This window comes from Telopea speciosissima, chromosome 5 (genome assembly GCF_018873765.1).
Source record: "Telopea speciosissima isolate NSW1024214 ecotype Mountain lineage chromosome 5, Tspe_v1, whole genome shotgun sequence".
Classification (NCBI taxonomy): Eukaryota; Viridiplantae; Streptophyta; class Magnoliopsida; order Proteales; family Proteaceae; genus Telopea; species Telopea speciosissima.
The window spans coordinates 20,691,126-20,715,005 of NC_057920.1; the positions used below are offsets into that span (position 1 = coordinate 20,691,126).

Here is a 23,880-nt window from a genome sequence, read left to right on the forward strand (position 1 = left end):
ATAGACGCTGACGTAAGCACGTGACACCATCCAACTCGTGTAGTACTCTCGTGCGAAGCTAACGTCCGAAAGGTCGTAAGTAGAATTTAAAATAAAAAAATTAAAGAAAAAAAATTACCCCTGTTTGTAGAGAGAGAGAAAGAGAGAGAAAGAGAGAGAGAGAGAGAGAGAGACGATGGGTAAGGTAGTGGAGAAGAAGAAGAAGAAGAAAGGACGACCCTCTCTTTTAGATCTCCAAAAGCGAAGTCTCAGACAACAACAACAACAGCAGGAGCAGCAACAGCAAAAGCAAAACCCTAATTCTAACCCTTATTCGAATTCTAATTACAGAAAACCTATCGTCCCTACTCCTAACCCTAACCCTAATGGTCGATTCACTCGCCGTAATCCTTACCCTGACGGAATCTCTGCAGCAGCCTCGGAAGGAGCCGAAGCCGGTGATGATGACGATGACGATAACGAGGAGGAGGAGGAGGATTCCAACGGTAAGCGCAAGGAAAAGAAGCTCAAGTTTGTCCTTCGACTACCTTCGAATCAGCAACACAGATCTTCTTTGAATTCTTCCTTGAATTCTGGTTCTTATGGCTCTGATTCGAATGCGGAGGATGAGAACACTGAGACGCTGCTCAAGAAGAGAAGGGTTAATGGCGTTGGTGACGGATCTGGACCCGGCGATGCTGAAAAGGTGACGAATTTATGATATGTTCTGAGAGAGAGAGACATTCCCTTTTTTTGTTTTGAATTGGGTTTGTTTTTTTATGAATGTGGGTTTTCTCGATTTAGAACTTGCCGAATTTTTCGTAGAATTTGGGGCAATTCGGTTTATTTATTTTAAGTTTCGGAATCTCATAGATTTTTTAGTCGATTTGAATTCCCCTTGGAATTCGCTCTGAGCTTTTTCGTTGGTTTTTGGAACATGTGTTTGACTAGGTCAAGTATTGGATTGTTATTTTTTCTTTTTTGCGTTTTTTGAAGACCGGGTGAATGATAATTTCTTTCCTATTTTAATTTTTAATCTCTCCATTTGCTTCTTCTTTACTTTGATTTGCATTTAATCGAATTTTTTACTTGCTCAAAACTATCTTGTCTGAAAAAAATTTCAACTTTGTCTTTTCTTCTTCTATGCTCATTTTTCCACTGGTTTATTCTTCGGTTATCTGACAAAAAAAAAAATGCTAATTCTTCAGGGAAATAAAACGAAGTCTGTTTCAAAAGGGGAAGAAGAGTCAGGTTCGCTATCTGTCTCGTTTTCCTGTCTAAAAAAGACATTCTTGGAAGTTGGAAATCTCTATTTATTATTTTTTTATATTTATATAATTTTTTGAACAGGTTCACGGTTGGAGTCCGGACCCACAACACCTTTACCGGACAAAAAGTTGCTGGTGTTCATCCTCGACAGGCTTCAAAAGTGCGTTGTAGTTTCTCAGATATTTTCCTCTTTTTCTCCAATCCAGTTTGACAGTTGAGTCTAAATATACTGAGGGTTGCCATCCTTCGTGCAGGAAGGACACATATGGAGTGTTCTCTGATCCAGTGGATCCAAACGAAGTGCGTTTTGAGAGTAACACATTTATCTCGAACATTTAGCAGTTATCTTTTCCTTTATTTGACCAGGAAATCTTTTTGTAGCTGCCGGACTACCATGAAATCATAGAGCATCCAATGGATTTTGGAACTGTCAGGAAGAAATTGGATGGAGGAGCTTATGCGAACTTGGAACAATTTGAGGTAAGTTAACGTACTTACTATAATGCTGTAGCTGATGTTGAACATTGCAAGGCTGGAAAGTGTATACATTTATTTTCAGTTTTAAGGTCTAAAAGTGAGGAAGGGGGGTGGGGGGTTGGTTATTGAATCATGTCGGTCATTTTCGAATAGTTTTTTATTGAGTAATTGTTCAGAATTTTGCACTCGGCTCTTATGCTGATTCTTTCCTTTTGATTGATGCAAATAGTACTAGCACATATTTTGTTGGATGTCGATGTGAGTTCAATTGTTCCTTAACGAATGTTCTACTCTTTGTTGTAATGTTGTTAAACTATGGAAAGGACAAAAGAAAACTTGGGAGTGTGCTTGAGTGAGTTCGTGTATAATGATCTCTTTTTATATTTTTACAAGGGAGTGACTGGTAATTTTTGGGTGTCCTTGGTGTTCTTTTTTATTCAATGGTCCAATGAGTCTTCACAGATGTCTTAACTAACCCTTCATTCAGAGTAAGACTTTATATCTCTTAATTATAACAGGGCCATTTTTGCAATTGTTACCATCAATTTGCTACTGACTTGCAAATGGGTTCTTGGGAAAGAACCTCAGTAAGATAAAAGGAAAGAACACTGAACTTTTTTGTGGTCTATAGTCAGTTGCATCTCTCTAATGAAACTAAAAGTTATCTTCCGTTAGTTTTAATTTTTACCTTCATACTCGATCTGCCAAAGATGAGACTGAAGGCTAATTTCCCTATGTTGACTCTAGTCTTTACTAATGAAGAGAATGAAATAGTTGGAATTACCTGGTTGCAAATTCAGAGGAAACTGAAAGGCGGTTGAAGGAGTAAAAAAGTCCTAATTGTGCAAGATTATGGACAGATTCCTTTTGGATATGGAGACCTCTTTTTGAATAAAAAATAAATTTGGATTCCCTCAAGTCATGGAAATTTTGGACCAGAATGTGACATTGCAATCTCCCCCCCCCCAGGCCGCGAATTTGACCTCTAGTATGACATGCTCATATCGTTTCTAGGATAGGATTATTTTCAATGTGATATATTTTTATCTGATATGAAAACAAAAATATTTGTTCTGTCCAGTAAAATATTTTTACACTTCATTAGTTCATTAAACTTGCGCCAGCTTCTTTCCTTGTCTTTCTCTGTCATTCTTTTTCCATGTGTTCCCTTCTTGACACATTGTGTTGAAAATGATTTGAGTTGCATTCAGTACCATTTGATGGGATAAGAGCCAACAGCAACTAGGTTCAATATCCCACCCACAACAGAATCATAGGACTCGCAACCAGCAAACTGACAACACCACAGATAACTCCCAATCTAGGGTTCCGATGGACCCCAAACTCAGGCTATCTGTAGGTAAATAAAAATACTTCAATCCCTCTAAGTAAGATGAAGATCCAACGGTCGGACTCCAAGTTACTAGCAAAGAAATATATTTAGAAACTTTGTTACTTGAAATAAAAAAACAATGGCATATCTTCACATCACACAACAGATCAGCATAAGATTATAGTCGCATGATCCATTCAATAGGTAAACACAATTCATAAAAATCAAATTGATCCAGCAGCACACAAAATAGCAACTCCAGGCCAGATTTGGAAAATGACAATAGAGGAAACCTTTCGTATGGCAGGACGATCCCTTACAACTTAAATCTTCCTTAAATAGAAACCATCTAGAACATTACAAACTAGAAACTATGGCTGGATTGTAGCATACCTATCCAACCCTCAAAATAGAAAATAAGAAGCCACAAAGTGAAACCCACAGTTCCCATAGTAGCTGACATATTGAACAAAATATTCTCAACTCAAATCTCCTTTAGGACTTCTAGAATATCTTCCAAATGTCCTCTAGATCTTCTAAAACATCCTTCAAATCTCCTCCTATGATCTGCATCAGCTCTCCTTGTCTTGGAAGAACTCGTTCTCGAGTTTTGAAAAGTCGAGGAATCAGATCCACACCATCAACCTTCAGTTGGAAGTAAAAATCAGCAACCTTCGACTTCATTTGCCGTCCCCTCCATTGTTATGATGCCAAAATAATGGGATAAGGCCCAATAACGACCAGGTTCAATATCCCACCCACAACAGAATCGTAGGACTCACAACCAGCAAGCTAACACAGTAACACCACAGATACTCCCAATCTACGGTTCTGTTAGCCCCAAACAAAGGCCAATTGTAGGTAACTAATAGTGCTTAAATCCCTTAAATTAGGATGAAGATACAATGGTTGGATTCCAAGTTATTGGCAAATGAATGAAAATAGAAACTAGTTTTCAGAAATATAAACAATGACATATCTTCACATCCACAACAGATCAACATAAGATTAGAGTCACATGCTCCATTCAGTAAGTAGAAAATACATAAAAATCAAATTAATCCAGCGGCCAAAATCTTCAAATCAGTGGTGCACAAAAATAGCAACTCAAGGCCTGATTTAGAAACTAACAATAAAGGAAACCTCTAGTATGGTAGGAGGATCCCTTACAACCCAAATCTTCCTAGTTCCTTCAAAATAGAAACCATGTAGAACTTTGCAAAATAGAAATGGCTGGATTGTAGCAATCTATCCAACCCTACAAAATAGAAAGTAAAAAGCCACAAAGTAAAACTCACAGTCCCCATAGTAGTTGGAATGTTTTTAAGACTTTAACAGAATATTCCCCACTCAAATCTCCTCTAGATCTTCTAGAATGTCCTCCAAATCTCCTCCCTATAATCTGCATCACCATTCTAGATAATTCAAGGAATACATGGCATGAAATTTTCTCTTAGGGGTTTCTTCCCCATCACTATGCCTAGTAAAGTATAGCACTTCACTATTTGCCTCATGAGTAAAGTAGCTAAAATTACAAAAGGTGACCAGGCAAGCATCTCATTGGTGCAATTTCAACTTAAAATAAGTAAAGTAGCTAAAATTATAAAAGATGTCATTTTTGTAATTTTACTAAAACTTTGAATCAGAGTTTGAGCAAATTTCCTTGCTTACTTTGGACTAAAATTTGGCCATTGAGATGTATGTGGGGTCCGCTATCACATGGACTTAACCCAGGTATTGCCAAGTGGCAAATAGTGAGGCGTTATACTTCACTAGGCATAGTGATGCTTAGAAGGACTCTTCTTTTATAATTTTCTTTTTGGAATTTGAAAGATCACAGTGCAAGATCCTAATGGCATGTTCCTTGATATCTTATAGGCATTTTGCTCTCAGGAAATCAACCTGCCTGAATTGGTTTTGAAATTGCATTCTTTCCCTGCAAACTTATGGTCCATGAAAAATTTCCACCAAATTGTGCCTTTTAGGCTTTTAGATTGCAAGACACTAATCTAACCAGTTCTGCAAGTGGGGCAGTATCCTTTTGTCACGACAACTTTCAGTCAGCCTAACCCCTACATATCTGATTATATACTGATTGGGTTTGCCCAAAATTTCATAATACGAGATTTATTTGTCTATTTCTCTTGAATTCTAGTGATAACCTTTAGGTTCTAAGCCAGAGTAATCCTACCTGTGGTTGATACTCTGTTTCTGGGTTTTCTTACTGAAACTGTTCATTGGACCATTCCAGTCCACGTTAAAATAATATTTCTGGACTGGTTTTGCTCATCAGGTCTGGGCAATTCCACCCCTTAAGTTTCAGGGCAATTGGAGCACATATGAGAGTTTTCTCAGTTGAAATAATTCTTGTTCTGCTGTTGGGTTCTGTTTAACGAGGAAGGAGATTTTCTGTTTTGATATTTTACCCTTATGGATAGTTCTTATAATTTGCTCAAAACCCCCTACTTTCTAAATTTATTCCTGGTCATCCCCATTCTTATTTTAAAATTCCAGATTTATCCTTTTCTCTAAGTTTTATTTTATTCACAGATTTTCCCCAATTCATATTTACCTCTTCAAAGAGGGTCCTAAACTGTTCTGAATATTTATGAAACTGCCACTGCTCATTCGATTTGACCTGTTTGTCACTAGTGGGCCCATAGCGATCCAAATTTAAGGGTTCAAAACCTGAGATTGCATTCATCGGTATTGGAGCTGAATCTAACCATGACAAGACCCTCTTATATCACTAATTCTGAGCTTCACAAGCTGTACAAGGAATTACAGGAAAACCAGCTGAGGAGTGAAGCAAAACTTGACAAGTTCATGGAAGACACAAGTTAATGGCAGAAACTTTGGCTGAGTGAAATTAATCTTAAGACTTTTACTGAGATTCTTGCCTTCATGAAGAGATTTAACAGGCGAGATGATTCAGGGCCATCTACACCAGTTCCTCAATTTGGGATTCTATGAATTATAGATACGCTCCCGAGATAGCAACCTGAGCCATTTATTCCCCAACATATCAAACAAAAGTTTTTAGACAGGTTATGGCATCAAGGTTGAGGTTTCAGAGTTCGACGGCAAGAAGGGAATCGAGGATTTTCTTGACTAGTTGACTAAAGTCAAGAGGATTTTGCCTACAAGTCCTTTCCAGATGACAAGAATTGCGAGCATATCCTCACCAAATTCATTGGGTATGCTTATTCATAGCGGGATGATGTGCTTTAGTCATAGTTTATCGGGGGATTTAGACCCGTTATAAATTGAGAGGTTATGAAACAAAAGTTGAATGTGAAATTTGTTCCTCCTAATTGTAAAAGAGGCTCTTCCATAAGATTGTTAACTTTCATCAAGGTTGTAGAAGTGTGGATACTATATACTATGGAGTTCCACAAATTGTTGTCCAGATGCAGACTCCAAGAGACAGCTCAACAACGGGTATTGAGGTATGTCAGTGGGCTGTACACAAAGATCTGGTTAGAGTTTGCCAATGGGGACTCTAGATCAGTCGATGTGGCAGCTGCATTTGCTAAGACCGCTGAAAAAGTACAGGCATTTGAAGGAAATGATCAAGACTTCTTCAGTTTATAGGTATGCACCTAAAATTGAAGATTGATGCAGATACACTACCTTGGACTGACCCAAACCCAGTTGAGTATCCAGATGGAGATGAACCGGGTCCAGATTGAGTTTTTAGAATTTAGTAGGATTTTAGGAATTTATGTTATTTGGGGAAAATAATGTCTTTTATTTTATTCTCTTTATTTTAGAAGTTAGCTACGTAGGATATTTGGTTTCCCAATTGTTCGTAGTTTCCTTATTTGAATTAGTTTCGTAGTTAGAGAGTTAGTCTTTAATTTTAGGAGTCTTTTATTTCTCTTATGGTGTAACTCCCCATCGTTGAATAGATTGAAAAGATAAATTAAGTTTGTGTTTGTGAAGAGCCTGTGTGGCTGATTTGTGCGTTTCTTCTCCCCCCTCTTTCTTATGCGATTTCTTCTCTTTTCCCCCCTGCAACTCTGATTTCTACCAATTTTCCCTCTTCTCCTAATCGGCCCTCCACCAATTTGGTATCAGAGCCGAAGGATTCATCTCCTTACACCATCAACCTCTCTCATTCCCTTCTCTCACCTCATTCTTCTTCTCTCCCTGTAACTGTTTCTGCCATACGACCAGCAACTGTGAAAAAAAAAAGACAAAAACCCAAATCGCAACTGTCCCTCTTTTTTTCTACGGCAAAACTCCACCACCATTGATTCCACATAGCAAAACCCAGAGATATCGTCCCTTCAAGTTTCCAGAAACCCAAACCCCACCCTTCGATATCCACAGGAAACCCCCACTGACCCCCCTTTTCCTCCACTGATACTTCGATAAAACCCCGTTAGGGTCCTGCTAGTAGCAACCAGAACCCCCTAAAAAAAAAAGAGAAAGAAGAGCAGAGAGAGCACAAGGTATTGAACCTAAAGAAAAAAAAGAGTGAAGAGGAAGAGAAGATTGAGCAAGAGACAACAAGAACCGAAAAAAAAAGGAAAAAAAATTACATACCTGGCTTCAGAAGACCCACCGCTACTGGTTTGACATCATTCTCTGGAGGACAGAATCTCTTCGGCATCTGAATTCCTCGGTCGATCAAGACCCTTGCATCATCTTCATTGTGTCGACCTCCTCTGTCGTTGTTTCCCTCTCTGGAGTAGCAGACTCCAAGTAGGAGGTTGCAATCGGTAACCCAAGCCAAAACCCACGACTTTTCATTTTAAACCCCATATTCCCTATATTACCCCCTATTTTTATATGAAAAAGAGAAATTTATATTAAAAGGAAATGAACGACTGTACATCAGGGAAGTGGATCCTATATTTCCCCAGTTTAGTGCTTTTTTTTTTTTCTCCTTCTATTATCTTTTCTTTTTTATTTCCTAAACAACCCCTCTCTTTCTCTTATATTCTTTTGTCATTAGTGTGTCTTTTATTTCCAAGTGAGTCTTTATCATTTAATTTTTATTATTCATCACACCTTTTTTCTAGTCTGCCTTAGTAACTCTTTAAGATTCCTTCAATTACAAGCTGGCCATGGACCCTTTTGTGTTCAAATTTAGAGTGTGTTTGCCCAATGGAAAGCTTGCTATGTTGTTTATTGATGAAGGGCAAAGCAACAATTTCGTCTCACAATTTGTGGTCGAGATGTTATCAAAGAATGATCAGATTATTATTCACTCTGAGGATTATATATTCATCGAATTCTCCGTTTCTTATTATTGTGATGGTGCTCATTGTGAAGTGTTTGATTCTCCTCGGCGTGTTAACAAAAAGCAATTGAATTAAATAAAAAAAATATATTTTATTTATATATATATATATAAAGACTTGTGTTGGATTGGCACTACACATATAATCTATATAGATAGAATAAAAAAATGTGGATTGGAATAAATAAGGAAGAAATAGGAAAGAATCTCGGATTTTTTCAATAATTCAATATCAATAAAGGTACAATAAGCAAGCTCGACCCTGTTTGTTGCATTGTTGGTGGAGTCCCAAACCATCTGATTGAGAATAATCCGCCTTTTTTTATAGATCCTAAATTGGATTGTGAATGGCTAGAAGAACGAAAAGGCATCATTGATTGTGATGGAAACTTTTGTACCTTACATCCTTTTCACATGCTGCCATAGTTATCAAGGCGGGAAGGCGTCCATGGCGTTTTAGACGGTAAAAAATCAAGGCGACATAGCCATGGCGGCAAGGCGCCCGCCATGGTGCCAAAGGCATCCAAGGAGCCTGGACGCCTTGGTGACGCCTTGATAACTATGCATGCCCCAGACATTCATTCTCCATGTGTTAGTTGAAGACGTTTGTTCTAAGACAAAAGAGGCAGCATCAGTGATACAACCTCTACCAGAACAGCCAATAGTGGCAAGGGAAGGCGAGAAGATCGTGGATCAGGTGACGACGGAATCCAATGCAGTGAAAGCCATTCCCCATCATGAGTTCGTTCTTTCCCATGATTTCCCTAACATGGATGCAACCCCAAAGCTTCATATTTTGGATTCTCTTAAGTTGTAGACATGGAACCGATGGCTCCCACTCGTGAGCTGTTATTTCTACCATTCTACAAAACTCGTGGGTGAGTTTTTCTTAACACCAGGGAATTGATGTAGATACACTACCTTGGATCGACCCAAACCCAATTGGGTATCTAGATGGAGACAAACCGGGTCCAGATTGAGTTTTTAGAATTTAGTAGGATTTTAGGTATTTATGTCATTTGGGGAAATAATGTCTTTTAGTTTATTTTATTCTCTTTATTTTAGAAGTTAGCTACGTAGGATATTTGGTTTCCCAATTTCCTTATTTGAATTAGTTTATTAGTTAGAGAGTTCATCTTTTATTTCTCTTTATATATGGTGTAACTCCCCATCATTGAATAGATTGAAAAGATGAATTGAGTTTGTGTTTGTGAAGAGCCTGTGTGGCTGATTTGTGCGTTCCTTCTCCCCCCCTTTCTTATGCGATTACTTCTCTCTTCCCCCCCCCTGCAACTCTGATTTCTATCAATTTCCCCTCTTCTCCTAACTGGCCGCCACCAAAGATTAAGCTTTGCAAGGTTGAAGTCAAGACGCCATACTGCCAGAGGTCTCCAAGGGTAACGAGTGCCTGAAAAACATTGTGTATCACTATCCAATTGTGGTGAGAAAAGGTCACTTCGATAGCAGATGTCCCCTTAAGACTCGCTCTTTTAACGTAGTTGGGACGCAATCGATAGAGAAGAGTAGCAATAATGACTTGTCATAAGGGAAAATGTTCTTTGTTGGGGGGGGGGGGGGGGAGGGTTGCAGGCCACACCCTTGGGGGGCAAAATGACCACCCCACCCCTCGAGATGCCAGCGCACGCGCTCTCATTGGCTGCTGCGTGTATGTGTCCCCTGCGCTCCCCCACAAAGAACTACTCCCTGTGTCATAATTATTCTTATCCTCTCATTTCAAATTAAGGATGTCAACGGTTGTTCAAAAATCCGTATTTGATCAGCATTCGTATCCGTCTAGAAGAATCCGAATCCGTCCAATAACTAATCGGATATGAATATGATAATCACCCTATCCTATCGATTATTATCCGATTCGTTTAGCAATCCGACGGTAATAGAATGTCTGAAATATATTTGTGTCCGTTTATCCGATTAAGTTACCTTATTGGATTTTGTTTTCTTATTTTTATAATTTTATAAGTTAAGATAATGTGATTCTTTTTCTAGATTTTTCTATTGGTTTATATATATTGTTTATGCACTGTGATACATGGAATCACATATCTTTTAAAATAAATACAACATAAAATCAAAAGTAAAAAACCTAAGAAAATCAAAGGCTAAGAACAGTAGAAGAAAGGATAGTTGCTGAACTCTCAAGTCTCAACCCTAACCCTCATCAACAAAATGGTAAAGATGTCAACGGATAGTCAAAAATTCGTATTCGATCTGCGTTCATATCCATGGAGGAGAATCCGTATTAAAAAAGGTCACTATTTGGAAACTATCCGAATCCGTGCGAAAACTAATAGGATACTATCCCAAATCCGTCCGAATATAATCGGATACGAATTCGATCCGATTACATCCTTAACTTTCAAATGATGACACCAATTATAATCTTAATGATCAGGTCGAAGTTAACCCAGTCTTACTCCATTTTCCAATGGACTAGTAGAGAAGGTGCCCGTTTTTCGACAGAAGCGTATTCTATTACATGATGAGGATTCGACAGTAGTCCATACAATTGTCAACATGGGAACGGAAGCCAACCTCATCTCTACAGATGTAGTTCGGGTACTTAACCTCTCGGGTAAGAAGCTTTTCATGATATTTTTTGTGCGAGGTTTTGGGCCTAATGTTAGAAAAGAGGCTGATGCAAAACACTAATCTAACCTGTTCTGCAAGTGGATGGTACCCTTTTGTCACAACAACTTTCGGCTCGCTTAACACCTACATTTCTGATTATTATACTGATTGGGTTAGCCCGAAATTTCATATCTGAGATTTATTTGTCTATTTCTCTTGAATTCTAGTGATAATATTGAGTTTCTAAGCCAGAGTGATCCTACCTATGGTTGATACTCTGTTTCTGCATCACGCCATTCCAGCCCCCATTAAAATAATATTTCTGGACTGGTTTTGTTTATCAGGGCTGAGCGATCCACCCCTTGAGTTTCAGGCCAATTGGAGAACATATGAGAGTTTTCTCAGTCGAACTAACTCTTGTTGTTCCATTTGGTTCTTTTTAATGGGGAAGAAGTAATGCAAACTCGACCTTGAACCAGGGAAGCCAGTGGGAGATCGATTGCAGCAGGGTCAACTCAATAAAAAGAACAGAATTGAATTAACTGAAACTCTCTTTTTTATTGATATTTTCTGTTTACATATGAAGAAGAATATCAAAGGATAGAAAAGAAAAAGAAAGGGATATAGAAGGGGGAATAGGGTCGGCTCTCTCAGCCTCTCATCCTCTCACCCATGGCCTCTCACCGTTGCCGCGTCTAACAGCTTCATTGATAGCTCTTTTTTCTTCATTCTCTGTCCCTTTCCAGCTCAGCTACATACTTATTTATAATAAAACCTTAGACTTCTTCTAGGAATAAAATCCCCTTTAAAATAGAAACTTGAGTCTAACTAGGATTCCTAATTAGGACAACTCAAATATGAAACTAAGTGTCTAATACACCTAAAATCAACTTCTCTAAGCCAGCTGTCCATATCAGCCCCAATTTTCTGTTCACGTGAATAGTGTCTCATGAACAGTACCTCGTGGTACTGTTCACGCGAACAGTACTCCCCCTGGTCTTCTTCATGATTCGATCTACATCATGAAGACTTTAACTTTTGGACATGGACTGAGTTTTCTTTCAGCTTCCCATTCACCGTGGGCCTTCAGATGTGTGCGGGAGGCTATCGCGAGGGTGTTCTGGGGATCATACTAAAACCCTATAGGGGTTTGTGAACCCTAGGATGGTGTGGTGAACCTTCACCGCGTGGTGAAGGAAAACTGTCTCCTTTGGATATTTACCCTTGGGACAATTCTTATAATTTGCATAAAACCCCCTACTTTCTAAACTTATTCCTGCTCATCGCTATTCTTGTTTCAAAATTCCAGATTCATCCTTTTCTGTATTTATTTACTGATTTGCCCCGATTCATTTTTACCTCTTCTAAAAGGGTCCAAAACTGTTCTGAATATTTATGAAACTGCACTACTCATTCGATTTGACTTTTTGTCACTAGTGGGCCCTAGAGATCTGGATTCCATTATTATGCCTGATTTAACAAACTTGATGTAGGCACCCCAATGCATGTTTTATCCTAAAAAACTGAATTAGAAATTTTGGTTGTGTACAATATATTTTAGTCAGTGAACCATAAATCTATTTCTTTGTTGGGAACTACTATGCATTGGTTTTTAACTTTTATTTTCGTGTCTATTAAGCCAGTGATGCTCATCTCATAGGACCTTGAACCTTGTAGTCTGCTTGTTTTTGCATTACCTGAACAAGATTCTCCACAATCTTTGAGACCATGATGGAGGTTCTGGGAATATGTGTCTTTGTGGGCATGTGTGCCTGTCTGATGGGTATGCCATTCTCTCTCACATAGGGGGATTAAACAATAAATATTTTGATTACTGTCTCTCTGATATGTTTTGCGTGATGCCTATATTATGGTTTCTTCTTTCAAATGGATGACATTTACTATTATGCCATCCTATGATAATCCAAATATTAGGTGGAGCCCATTATTTAATTTAAAGGTGCTCTGGCTCTCTTTCTAATCACTACTGGAGGGATAAAACTTTCCTTTTCCTCAAAATAGTAGAAAATAAGTTGTTGAACATTTTCTTTAATGGGTTTATCATGCAGAAAGATGTCTTCTTGATCTGTTCAAATGCGATGCGGTATAATTCACCAGATACCATTTACTACAGACAGGTACAAGTCTAAACCAATTGCATTATATCAAATTCAGACTATATTTGTGAGCAACATTTCAAAATACTTCTCGTTCTCCCAGGCACGCTCCATGCAAGAGGTGGCAAAAAAGGATTTTGAGAATTTGAGGCAAGATAGTGAAGATAACGAACCAGAACCCAGAGTAGTGAGGAGAGGTAGACCACCGACCAAACACCTGAAAAAGCCTCCAGGAAGGCCTTATTTTGAGCGTGCTGGCTCTGAATTTTCCTCTGATGCTACTCTTGCTACTGCGGGAGACACTGCCATCTGGCCAATTTCAGATAGGTCTGGGCTTTCTGATGTGTCAGGGAGGATTTTCCATGGGTCTCGGAGCACTGAAGCTTATACTGGTTGGCTGGCTGAGCGGAAGTCTGAGAAGAATGATGAATTTCCAGGTCTGAGTCTTCAAGTATGTGGTCAAATGTTATATCCCTGTTTCTTGCTGGTTGCATTCTCTTGATGCACTTATCTCTGTTTGTAGGATCTGGGTTGAAAGGTATGTCAGTGAAGTATGGGAAGAAACAGTTTGTTTTAGATGAAAACAGGCGCAACACCTACAAGCAATTCCATCCATTGGCTGTTGGTTGCAAGCCATCAGTGTTTACTGCCTTTGACGGGGAACCAAAGCAGCTAATGACTGTAAGTGAAGTTATTCTTCTTTTATTTCTCACACATAGGGAATTGAAGTTGCCAAACGTGGGAGCCTTGTGCACTGGGTACGACCTTTTTTGTTTTTCAGGAAATTGAAGCTACCCACTGGTACTGATAAGAAGGTTCATCAGTAACTGTTGGGAGCTGTCATTCATAGGTCCCATCTAGATGATTTCCTATGTAAACTTCATAACCATTGGTATTTTCACTATTTGGGACAGAGGAAAGCAATAGTTACATTGCAAACAGTTGCAGGAAAGACTTGATTGGAAATTTATTGGAATCATTCCGTTACATTAGACTCAGGGATACTGTTTCAAGACCTTATTGAATTAGAGATTCTTCAATTGCACCTGCTAGTGCATCTATACTCTATTTTCTCATTTTCATTCTTGTGACCTGAATGAATGTCTGTATTGTGGGCTTTGCTTCATCTGAATCAGGTGGGGCTTCAAGCTGAATATAGTTATGCAAGGAGCCTAGCTCGCTTTGCTGCAAATCTTGGGCCTGTTGCTTGGAAAATTGCCTCCCAGAAGATTGAAAGGGCATTGCCAGCTGGATTGAATTTTGGTCCTGGTTGGGTAGGAGAAAATGACACCCCACAGCCATGGCCACGGCCACAGCCACAAGTACAAGCACCACCACCTGCGCGTCTGCTACCGCAGCCCTCTCCACTACCCAAGATCTCAATGTCAGCTACTATCTCTCACGAAGTTGAGCCTGAGGGAGAAAAAACATCAGAAAAGAATTCTTCAAACTCTTTGTCAGATGGCATTCACAGCAAGCTTCCCCTTCCATCTTCTGCCACTTCTTCTGCAGTCAAGATTAGAACTCCTGAACCAACTACAGCAGAAGGAGAAGCTGCTAGAGGATCAAATTATGACAGTGGATTCAGTTTACTGAATAGCAGTGTTGGTGCAATCAGGCCTAGACCTCCCTTTCAAATTCATCAGAGTCACCTAATCCACTATACTATGAATGGTTGTAGTGGTGAATTTGGGTTTAACCTTTCACCCCAGATGGGGAAATTGGCAAGGCCAGGTAGGCTGGCTGGGAGCTTTGGTTCAGAGGCTGCAATGGCTTCAGGAATGCTAGGAACAGTTGCCAGAAGCAACAATTTTGTGCATCCAAAACCTGTTGGCCATTCAGAATCTGACAAGTTGTCGAGGGCTTCAAATACAGTAAATTCTGGGGATGTATTGCTGAATTCCTGCCAAGAATCACAATTAGTACCTGGAATGGGGCTGCATCCGCCATCATGGGGGGGATTGTCAGTGCACCAGAAAATAGATTCGGTTCCTCCTGACCTGAATGTTAGATTTCATTCACCAGGGTCTTCAAGTTCTAGTGTGCCGGTTGAATCACCGCAGCCAGATCTGGCATTGCAGCTCTGAGGATCATTCAGTTATTCTTCTTTTCTTTTGTTTTTAATGTTTTTTACAATTATTAGGAGTTGGAGCTCCTGGTAATGGAGAGGAATAGAAGCTCTCTTTAGATAAGCTGGTAGAGCATAGTCGCACACAATTGTGTTGTAAAAGAGTAGTGGGGGAGGAGGAAGTTTGTACAGATTAATGTATTCTAATCTATGGGATCAAAATTTAACAGAGGGAAAGCCCAAGAAAAAAAGAAAAGTTCCATTTGTATTATTTATAGAGTTAAGTTTTGTGATTCAAGGTTTTTGGTTGCAAGCTACTAGTTTTGTAAATAACAGACTTTGATAACTCAGATTGACTAATCCATAGTAGTGAATTCAAATTTATGAGATGCCATGTAGGCATGTTGATATAGGAATGAGTTTAGGCCAAGGTTTTGGTTAGAGAGGGGGGGGGGGGTGTTGGGGCGTGCCCGCGCTGCCGCCAGCGTGTAATGCAATCCCCACACCCAACTAATGGGAGTGTGGAAGAGGAGGGTGAAGTGCCCTGATGTTTGAGTGCCAAGTTCAATCCAGTATGATATTACAGTCCAAGTGTCGGAGTTATGACTTGAGTCCCTTGACACCTCTAGAGGTTTTCAATAAAATCCTTTACTTACCTAAAAAAGAAAAAAATTCTCTTCCCATTCGACTGTATAGAATTGCTCAATTGGTCTGTAGCTGGCGCATCTGATCCATGCGTTCGGGTGCAAAAGAGCGTATTAAAATCCTTTGTAGTATCGGCAAGGCGGCGGTGCATATCCGGCAGCACAACAGAGGCCATGTTTGCCATGTGTGTTATTTGGCTTCTGCTGTGTCGTCGGATGTGCACCGCTGCCCCACCGGTACTGTAGAGGATCTTGGTCCACGAAAGAGCACAAAATTGCAGTTTGGTGGAAAGTTCACCAGAGGGAATGCGGCTTTAATAGTTGTACTCTATAAGACCGTGGATTATTAGAGGCTTCCCAACTAGAAGGATCCTCTGTGGTGTGTCAAGGCATCCCACACACATCAGATGGCCTTGCTGCCCTGGACACATAGCCCAATATACCATCCTTGTGTTGGGCTGGGTGCTCGGGGCAGCAGGGCCGTCCGATGCACGCCGGACCCCCTGCCACGCCCCAGAGGAGCCCTATCCCAATTTGTGTGCCATGTGGAACAAATGGGACGCAAGAACTGCACCATCTCATTCATTTCGCCTTATTTGAAATTAACGCTGTCTGGTCGTGTTCTCCTATGCCCACACAAAAAGCAGGCAGGATGAAATAACTGTCCTATCCCTCCTATTGGATGCCCTGTTCACCCCACATTAGCTCTTGCATTGGTGTAGGAGTCACGAGACCGGGCAGCAAACATTTTTTTTTTTATATTTTTCATTTGAGGAAAAGAGTGTTACCTGGTCGTGTAGCCCACCCTGGCTCCTGCACCTAGACAAAGAAGTGTACGAAAGTATTGGATGATAGTTCCACTGTTCCAGCATTCTCCTTCCTTTTTTATTTTATTAAAAACGTTGCTAACATGCCATCATTACTTGGGATTTTTTGGCCATAACCCTATTTCTTTGGTACATGGATGATATTTTCTGTGTCGGACGTGGATTATAGTTTACCAATTCAACTTTTGTATGGACGAGGATTTACTTAAATAAGTGAATTATTAAATTTGATGGCATATGTCAACCATTTGATTGAAATTTGCATGAGATGCAAAAAAGAGTGATACCAATTTCAACACTAATTAAATTACCATATCCAACAACTCAACCGTATATTGATCGTTAGTTACTTTTCTTTCAATCAACTCTATTTAAGGTCATATTTGTTGCAAGACTTAAACCTGTACATGTCTTTTTCTTCTCCACTTCTCTTAAGGTCATTTTAGGTCTACCCTTGATTCTCCTAGCTACTTTAATCTGAATCAAATCAATCCTCCGTGCAAGAGCATCTAAAAGTTTCCATTGAACATGAGCAAAACACATACAACATGGAATCTAATCTTAAATGTCTCTGGCTAAATCATCTATGATAAGCGCAAATAAATTAAGGTTTAAAGTTGATCCTTGATGTAATCCAGTTGTAACTTGTAATTGGGAATTCACTACCTTGACTCCCAGAATTCTTACACTAGTCGCCACACTACTATATTTTAATTATGTCTCACATATTTACTTAACATTTTTCTTCTTTACTACTTGCCAGATTAATTCTCTAGCGTTCTATCCTAAAATTTTTCTTAGTCAATAAAAACCATATTGACAATCTTTAAAATTTTCCATCAGTCTCCTATGTAAGTAAATAGCTTTTGTCATGGAGAACCAAATTGATTCTTTGTAATAGTAGTATTTTTTTTTATTGTCTCGAGCGAGTTTCAATAACTTTCTCATATAATTTCATAGTATGAATCATTAGTTTTATGCTTTTATAGTTATTGCGGATCTGAAAGTAACCCATTTATTTTTATAAATCGGAACCACAATCTTTCGTTTCCATTCATCTAACACTTTCTTGTGCTCAAAAAATTATTAAACAGTTTGGTTAGCCAAGACAAATCATAGATGTATAAACTTTTTTACACTTCTATTGGAACTCCATCTGGACTTGGTGCCTTGCTTACTTTCATCCTACTTAAAGTTTCTTTTACTTCAGTCGCTTTAATTTTTTCTATATATCTATGACATGTGGTCTCTTAATGGGTAATGAGCCTTCCGGGAGATATAACTTGAAATGTCATCATTTAATTGGATGTAGAAATAATTTTTTCATCTCTTATTTTTTTTTTCAGTGAATAGAAAATTAATTAAGAGAAAAAGCATATATTAAAGACAGTGTCGAATGACAGGACAAATATGTAATCCCTATTTAATTGCCAAAACAACAAAAAAAAGATGACATCAAAATTCGGGGAGAAGTAAAACATCAATAAAAGGATGTTACACCAAAAGCCAAGGTGGGGCATAAACACTATTAAAATGATGATACATCAAAAAATCAAGGATGGGAAAGAAATGAGTGGGAAGTCCCAACAAGAGGCAAAGTATATCTGTTCCTTAATGTGTATTAGCTCTTCGAACGAATGGAAAGGAGTTTGTTTCTAATTTCAAAGGAGATGACTTCCCATAATATCTATTCTATAGTACACGAAGTGGAGGTCTATCTTCTTTTATTTCTTTCCCATCAAATATGATAAATCACATCGCAAAAAACAAACTTATTAATACTGTTAGAGATTGTTTTACTACTAAACTTTTTTAAAATTCACCTTCATTTTCTTTGAAAGGAGAGGATATTACAATATTGTGACCAACACTTACTAAGAATCCCATTCCAAACAGATTTGGAAAATGAACAAGAAAAGAATAGGTGATCCACATTTTCTTTAGAGTTCCAACATAGGCAACAATTAGATAAGAAATTTTTTCTTTTATAAAGGAACTCTTGTGTAGGGATGAAAAATATCCAGAGCTTGCCAAACAAGTTTGGAAATGTTGAAATTAAACCACACAATCCTATGCCAAAAGACTTTGTGAGATTTGGATTTAATCAAATTCCAGATAGAGGCAAAAATGAAATTCTTTAAAGAATTTCTTGGCCATAAAATAAAACTAAATAACCACTTCCTCTTGGTCTCAACAATGTGGAAGTGAGAGTAGACCAGACCTCATGTAAGTTATTGGAAGTATAAAACCTTGGATACCAAATCTCATCTATGATAATGGAGGAAACCTTGGCCTTCCTATCTGATCCTGCATCATATCTGATCTGATATGATACAGATCAGATATGATGCATTATTAATAATTTACCATCTTCACTTTAATATATCTAACATGGTTGAAATCATTACTCCTCTTTTCTCGCATTTTATGTATCTTATAGATAGCATTTGCCCCTTCCTTTGTGCTCAGATTCTTATAATGATCTTCATAATTCTTCGTCCAACGGAGTTGATATTATGAGAACCAAAAGAGGTCAAAGATCGCATTGGACTTTCATTTCATCTCAAACTCTCAAAAGAAAAGGAGATAAGGTAAAGAATAGAATTTGCCACCTGAATTACGGAAAAATATCACCTCAATTTGCCTGTCCGTCAACTTCCTCAATTCTCTCTAATAGAGGGAAGTGGACCTCACTCGGGGCAGTGTGTTCGGACAAAATATAGATTGGTCATTTTCGTCCCGTATTAGATGGAATTGAGGAAATTGAGGAGATAAAGATCCCTTGAATTAAGGTTTACGTCCCATCAAAATAACTCCATGTTTGACTTCAATAGGGATTAATCAAATCATCGATAGGGTACGAATGTACGATATGAGGAAGATGTAGGTAGGCATCTTTTTGTCTAACATTTGTCCCTCCCCTCTATAAACTAAGAGGGTCTGAAACTACTCTCTTCTTCTTCGCCTACCTGAGCTCTGAGTAGATAGAGAGAAAAGGAGAGCAGAAGAACAGAGGAAACTGTGCGGAGCTACCAAGATGGGCATCTCAGCCGTTTCCTTCGCCTGAATCCTGAGATTCTTAGGCATTTCCTCCCCCTTTCTCCGGGTACTCGAGTTTAATTTGGCTCCCCTTCTCCTAGTTCTTATCTGATGGTTAATATTCTCCTTTAGGATTCAAGCTCGGGTTTTCTTCATCAACACCAAGTGGATCTTCTCCTTTTCTCGTCTTCTTCAATATCTTTTAGAGGATTATGGTGCATGTTGCGATCGATTTCGTTATCGGTTATATCTCCTTTCTGCCTCAGCTAACCCAATCGGTTGAAGAAGAACCTTAATGTCATCGTAACCCGGCAGAACTCACTAAGGATCCCGCCGTCTGGCATTAAAACTTGCAAGGATTTCGTTTTATCTGTGCTCTTGGGTTTTATGGAGGCATTCTATTAATTTCAAGATCTTTTGGGTGCTTCAGAAATTCGCATGCGCAGTGAGTCCTTTCCTCTTCTCCTTCATTGCTTGGATGGTAGTTTGGGTTCCACTTCTGTTATAATTTATTATGGTTGTGCCCTTCGAGGAGTTCTATCCACCTATAGTAAATATTTGTACTGGATTTCCCTACTACTCATATTTATTATATGCATGCGCTCATCATCAAGCCTATACCAGTTCTTCATTTTTCTCTATGCGTGTGTTCATCATCGAGCTTATAACCTGCTTCCCATGCTTTTTTTTTGTCTCAATTCTTGTGGCTCTGCTGAAGGTCACTCGGTTAGTCTTTCTTCTTTTGAGTCTCTTTTTATGTTCGATTTCAGAGGATGGATGGTTAAACCTTCCACAACCCTAGCGACTTTCTTTCTTGTGTTAGTACCTGTGGTTCAGCTGTGCAAAACCTATTCCTTCCCCCATGGACTCTCTTTCAAACAGTTCCTCCTTTGCCCCTTTCTCATTAGAGGAAAGCTCATATCTCAAGGCTTTTGCAGAGTGCTTGGCAGCGCGGGTTGACATGAATCCTCTTATGTTGGTTGATTCTAAGGCGCAGGTGACTTGCCGGAAACAGCCACCAGGGAAGATATGAAGGCATTAGCGCTCAATTGACGAGGGCTTGGCCGACCCTCAACTAAGTCAGAAATCCGCCACCTATTGAATAAGCATAGGCCTTATGTTTGCTTTTTGCCGAGACCAAAAAGTTGAGTCCTCTTCTTCATAGTTTCTGTCATTCTCTCTCTTTTCCTCATTTTGTATGTTCTCCAGCGATCAATGGTGCGGGTGGTATGTTACTCATGTGGTCTAGCAATGTGCAACTTTCTTTATTATGGTAGAGTGATTGGTGTTTCCATGCCGAATTGCACTTCCCAGAGTTAAATCAGACATGGAATGTTACTTTTGTCTATATGAGTTGCAATGATAACATCAGAAAGTCACAGTTTGAGACTCTCCTCAACTTAGCTCCTTTTGTTCAACATCCTTGGCTCTTGGTTGGAGACTGGAATGCTTATTTATCACAGGATGACAAGAGGGGAGGTAGACAAATGTCAAGAGCTCAACTCTCTTCCTTGGATCACTTCAGTAATAATGCTTGTGTTTTCGAGATAAGAATCTCAAGCATTCAATACTTGGGATAATAGGCAATTCGGAGACAGAAGAATTGAAGCTAAGTTAGACAGATTATTAGCTAACTCAGAGTGGTTCAATCTTTATCCCAATGCCTTTGTGGTCACTGAAGTTATTGCATCCTCTGATCATAAAGCTATCATCCTCCAGATAGTAAATCAAAGGCCTAGAACCACTCGCCCGTTCAGGTTTGAGGCCGTTTGACTTATTGAACTGAGTTTTAATGAGATCATCTCCAATTTTTGGACGTCATTTGATATCAGAGGATCACTTTCTTTCATTATTTGTTTGAAGCTTCTTTCCCTACAAAAAGTTCTTAAGGGGTGGAACAGGAATCATGTAGGGAACATTTTCAGAAAATTGGAGGAAACAAAGGCCGATCTTGCCTCTTTATATCAGGTTCATCCCTCATTGAGAAATGATCATTGGTTTCTCAAAGAAAAACATCAGATTGTCATTTTAAAAAGATTGCCTCATCAGGAAGAATTGCTGTGGCAACAGAAGTCTAGGGCTGATTGGATTAATTTTGGTGATCGCAATTCTCGATACTTCCACATGTCAACTATAAAGAAGAGAGCAAGGAATGCTATTAGATTCATCAATGTCAACGAGCTAACATTAACTGAAGAGGTTGATATGAGTAAAGCTATCACAGACTTTTACAAGGACCTATATGGGACACAAAGGCCCCAGTTAGATGAGATCTATTTTCAACATATCAAAGGCAGAATAACTGAGGCAGATAATGCAATTCTCACTTGCCTAGTGACAAGTGAAGAGATCTTCTCTACTAGTATGGCTATGCCCTCCAATAAAGCACTGGGACCCGATGGATTCTCTAGGATGTTCTACCATAAAGCTTGGTCTGTGATCGGTGAAGAGGTAATCAATTGCATTAAATTTTTTTTTCTCTACAGGGGCTTTAAGTTTATAGATGAATCAAGCCTTCAGTGCTTTAATTCCTAAGGTGGACCATCCTTCATCTATTTCGGAATTCAGGCTAATAAGTCTCTGTACCTTTGTCTACAAGATTATCTCTCGCATTATGGTTAGAAGGCTTCATCCCTTGTTGAATCGAATAATCTCATTCAACCAGAACAGTTTCAATAAAGGAAGACATATCCAGGACAACGTTCTCATATGCCATGACCTGCTACATCAAATAAAGAAGACCAGGAGAGGAAACAAAGGTTACTTCTCAATCAAGATTGACATGAACAAGGCATATGATAGGATTGAATGGAATTTCCTTTGGAGGGCCCTCTTAAATTATGGCTTTGATGGTTCATGGGTTGATCGAGTTATGTTCTGTGTTGAGAATACTCAAATGAGTATCTTATTGAACGGCTCTCCTCTTCCATTCTTTCGTCCTTCTAGAGGATTAAGGCAAGGAGATCTTTTATCATCTTATCTATTCGTCCTGTGTGCAGAGGTTTTATCAACCAAACTGGCTTTAGCCATGGAGGAGAAGTATATACATGGTCTTCAGATTTGCAAAAGGGGTGAGAGAATTTCCCACATGGCATTTGCGGATGATTTAATTCTCTTTGGTGAGGCCTCAATGAATGAAGCCCATGCTCTGAATGATATTCTTCAAACCTATTGCAATTATTCAGGCCAGGCTATTAATATTAACAAGACTTCAGCACAATTCAGCCCAAATGTCAACTCTTCCATCAAGAGGCAGTTGAAGGATTTCTTTCAGATCACTCCCACTTCCTCACTTGATTCCTATCTTGGTATTCCATACATCAATGGCAAGCTTTCAAAAAACCATTGCTCAAATCTCATAGATAGAGTCACATATAAGTTACAGCATTGGAAGTCTCAATTCCTCAGTCCGGCCGGTAAACTTGTGCTCATTTAGTCTTCTTTATCCACTATGCCCCTTTATGTCATGTCTTGTTTCAAGGCTCCATCCTCAGTGCACAACTCGCTTGATTCAATTAGCAGGAATTTTTTCTGGTCGAATGGCACTAACAAAATGGTTCCCACAATTTCTTGGAACTCTATCTGCCTTCCGAAGAGATTTGGAGGTTCAAATGTGAAGCTCTCAGTTCATATGAATCAAGCATTGCTGGCAAAAAAGGGATGGGAACTTCTCAACCCCTCTAACTCTCTTTGGAGTCGTCTGATGAAAGATAAGTACTTTCCTTCTTCCACGTTTTTTCAATCTAAATGCCCAAATAGTGTGTCATGGGGGTGGAATTCAGTTTGTTCCTCTAGAAATCTCTTGAGAAGGGGTCTTTTCTTTAGAGTTGGTAACGGTAGATCTATTGATCCATGGCTGGACAACTGGATTCCCAATTGCCCTCCTACAGCAGCACCATTTCCCCTTCCCAGAGAAGCTCCATCCTCTGTGGCTTATTTCATTGATACTTCTTCCAACTCGTGGAATCGGGAAAAGTTATTTCATTGGTGGCCACCTGACTTTGCATTCAAGATTCTTTCCATCCCCATCCCCATCTTTCAAACTGAAGACAAAGTGGTTTGGTCAGTTATAGCTTCAGGTCAATTCTCGGTAGTTTCAGCTTATAGTCTTGCGATTAAGGGATTTCAACATGACTCCAATCCGATGTGGCTAAGAGTATGGCACTTACCTACAGCTCCCAAAGTTCAACATCTTATCTGGAAGATCATTCATCAAAGACTCTCTTTGGCGGATCTTCTCATCAGAAGGGGATTAGATATGAATCCAACATGTTTAATTTGTTAATA

At 39.1% G+C, this 23,880-nt stretch overlaps 1 protein-coding gene across 3 annotated transcripts; it reads left to right on the forward strand.

Annotated features, from left to right (window-relative positions):
- On the forward strand, positions 1 to 20,338 carry LOC122662232. Of its 3 annotated transcripts, XM_043857810.1 has the most exons (11): positions 1 to 685; positions 1,188 to 1,230; positions 1,330 to 1,408; positions 1,503 to 1,548; positions 1,630 to 1,728; positions 12,968 to 13,036; positions 13,119 to 13,452; positions 13,539 to 13,696; positions 14,152 to 15,131; positions 19,009 to 19,015; positions 20,325 to 20,338. In XM_043857810.1, exons 1-9 carry the CDS (start codon positions 176 to 178, stop codon positions 15,100 to 15,102), a joined length of 2,289 nt encoding a protein of 762 aa, XP_043713745.1. In that variant the 5' UTR covers positions 1 to 175; the 3' UTR covers positions 15,103 to 15,131; positions 19,009 to 19,015; positions 20,325 to 20,338. The 3 variants fall into 3 exon arrangements, with proteins under 3 accessions (XP_043713745.1, XP_043713744.1, XP_043713746.1); XM_043857809.1 differs by lacking the exons at positions 19,009 to 19,015; positions 20,325 to 20,338 and having other exon boundaries at positions 14,152 to 15,352; XM_043857811.1 differs by lacking the exons at positions 19,009 to 19,015; positions 20,325 to 20,338 and having other exon boundaries at positions 13,554 to 13,696; positions 14,152 to 15,352.
- The last annotated feature ends 3,542 nt before the right edge of the window (positions 20,339 to 23,880 follow it).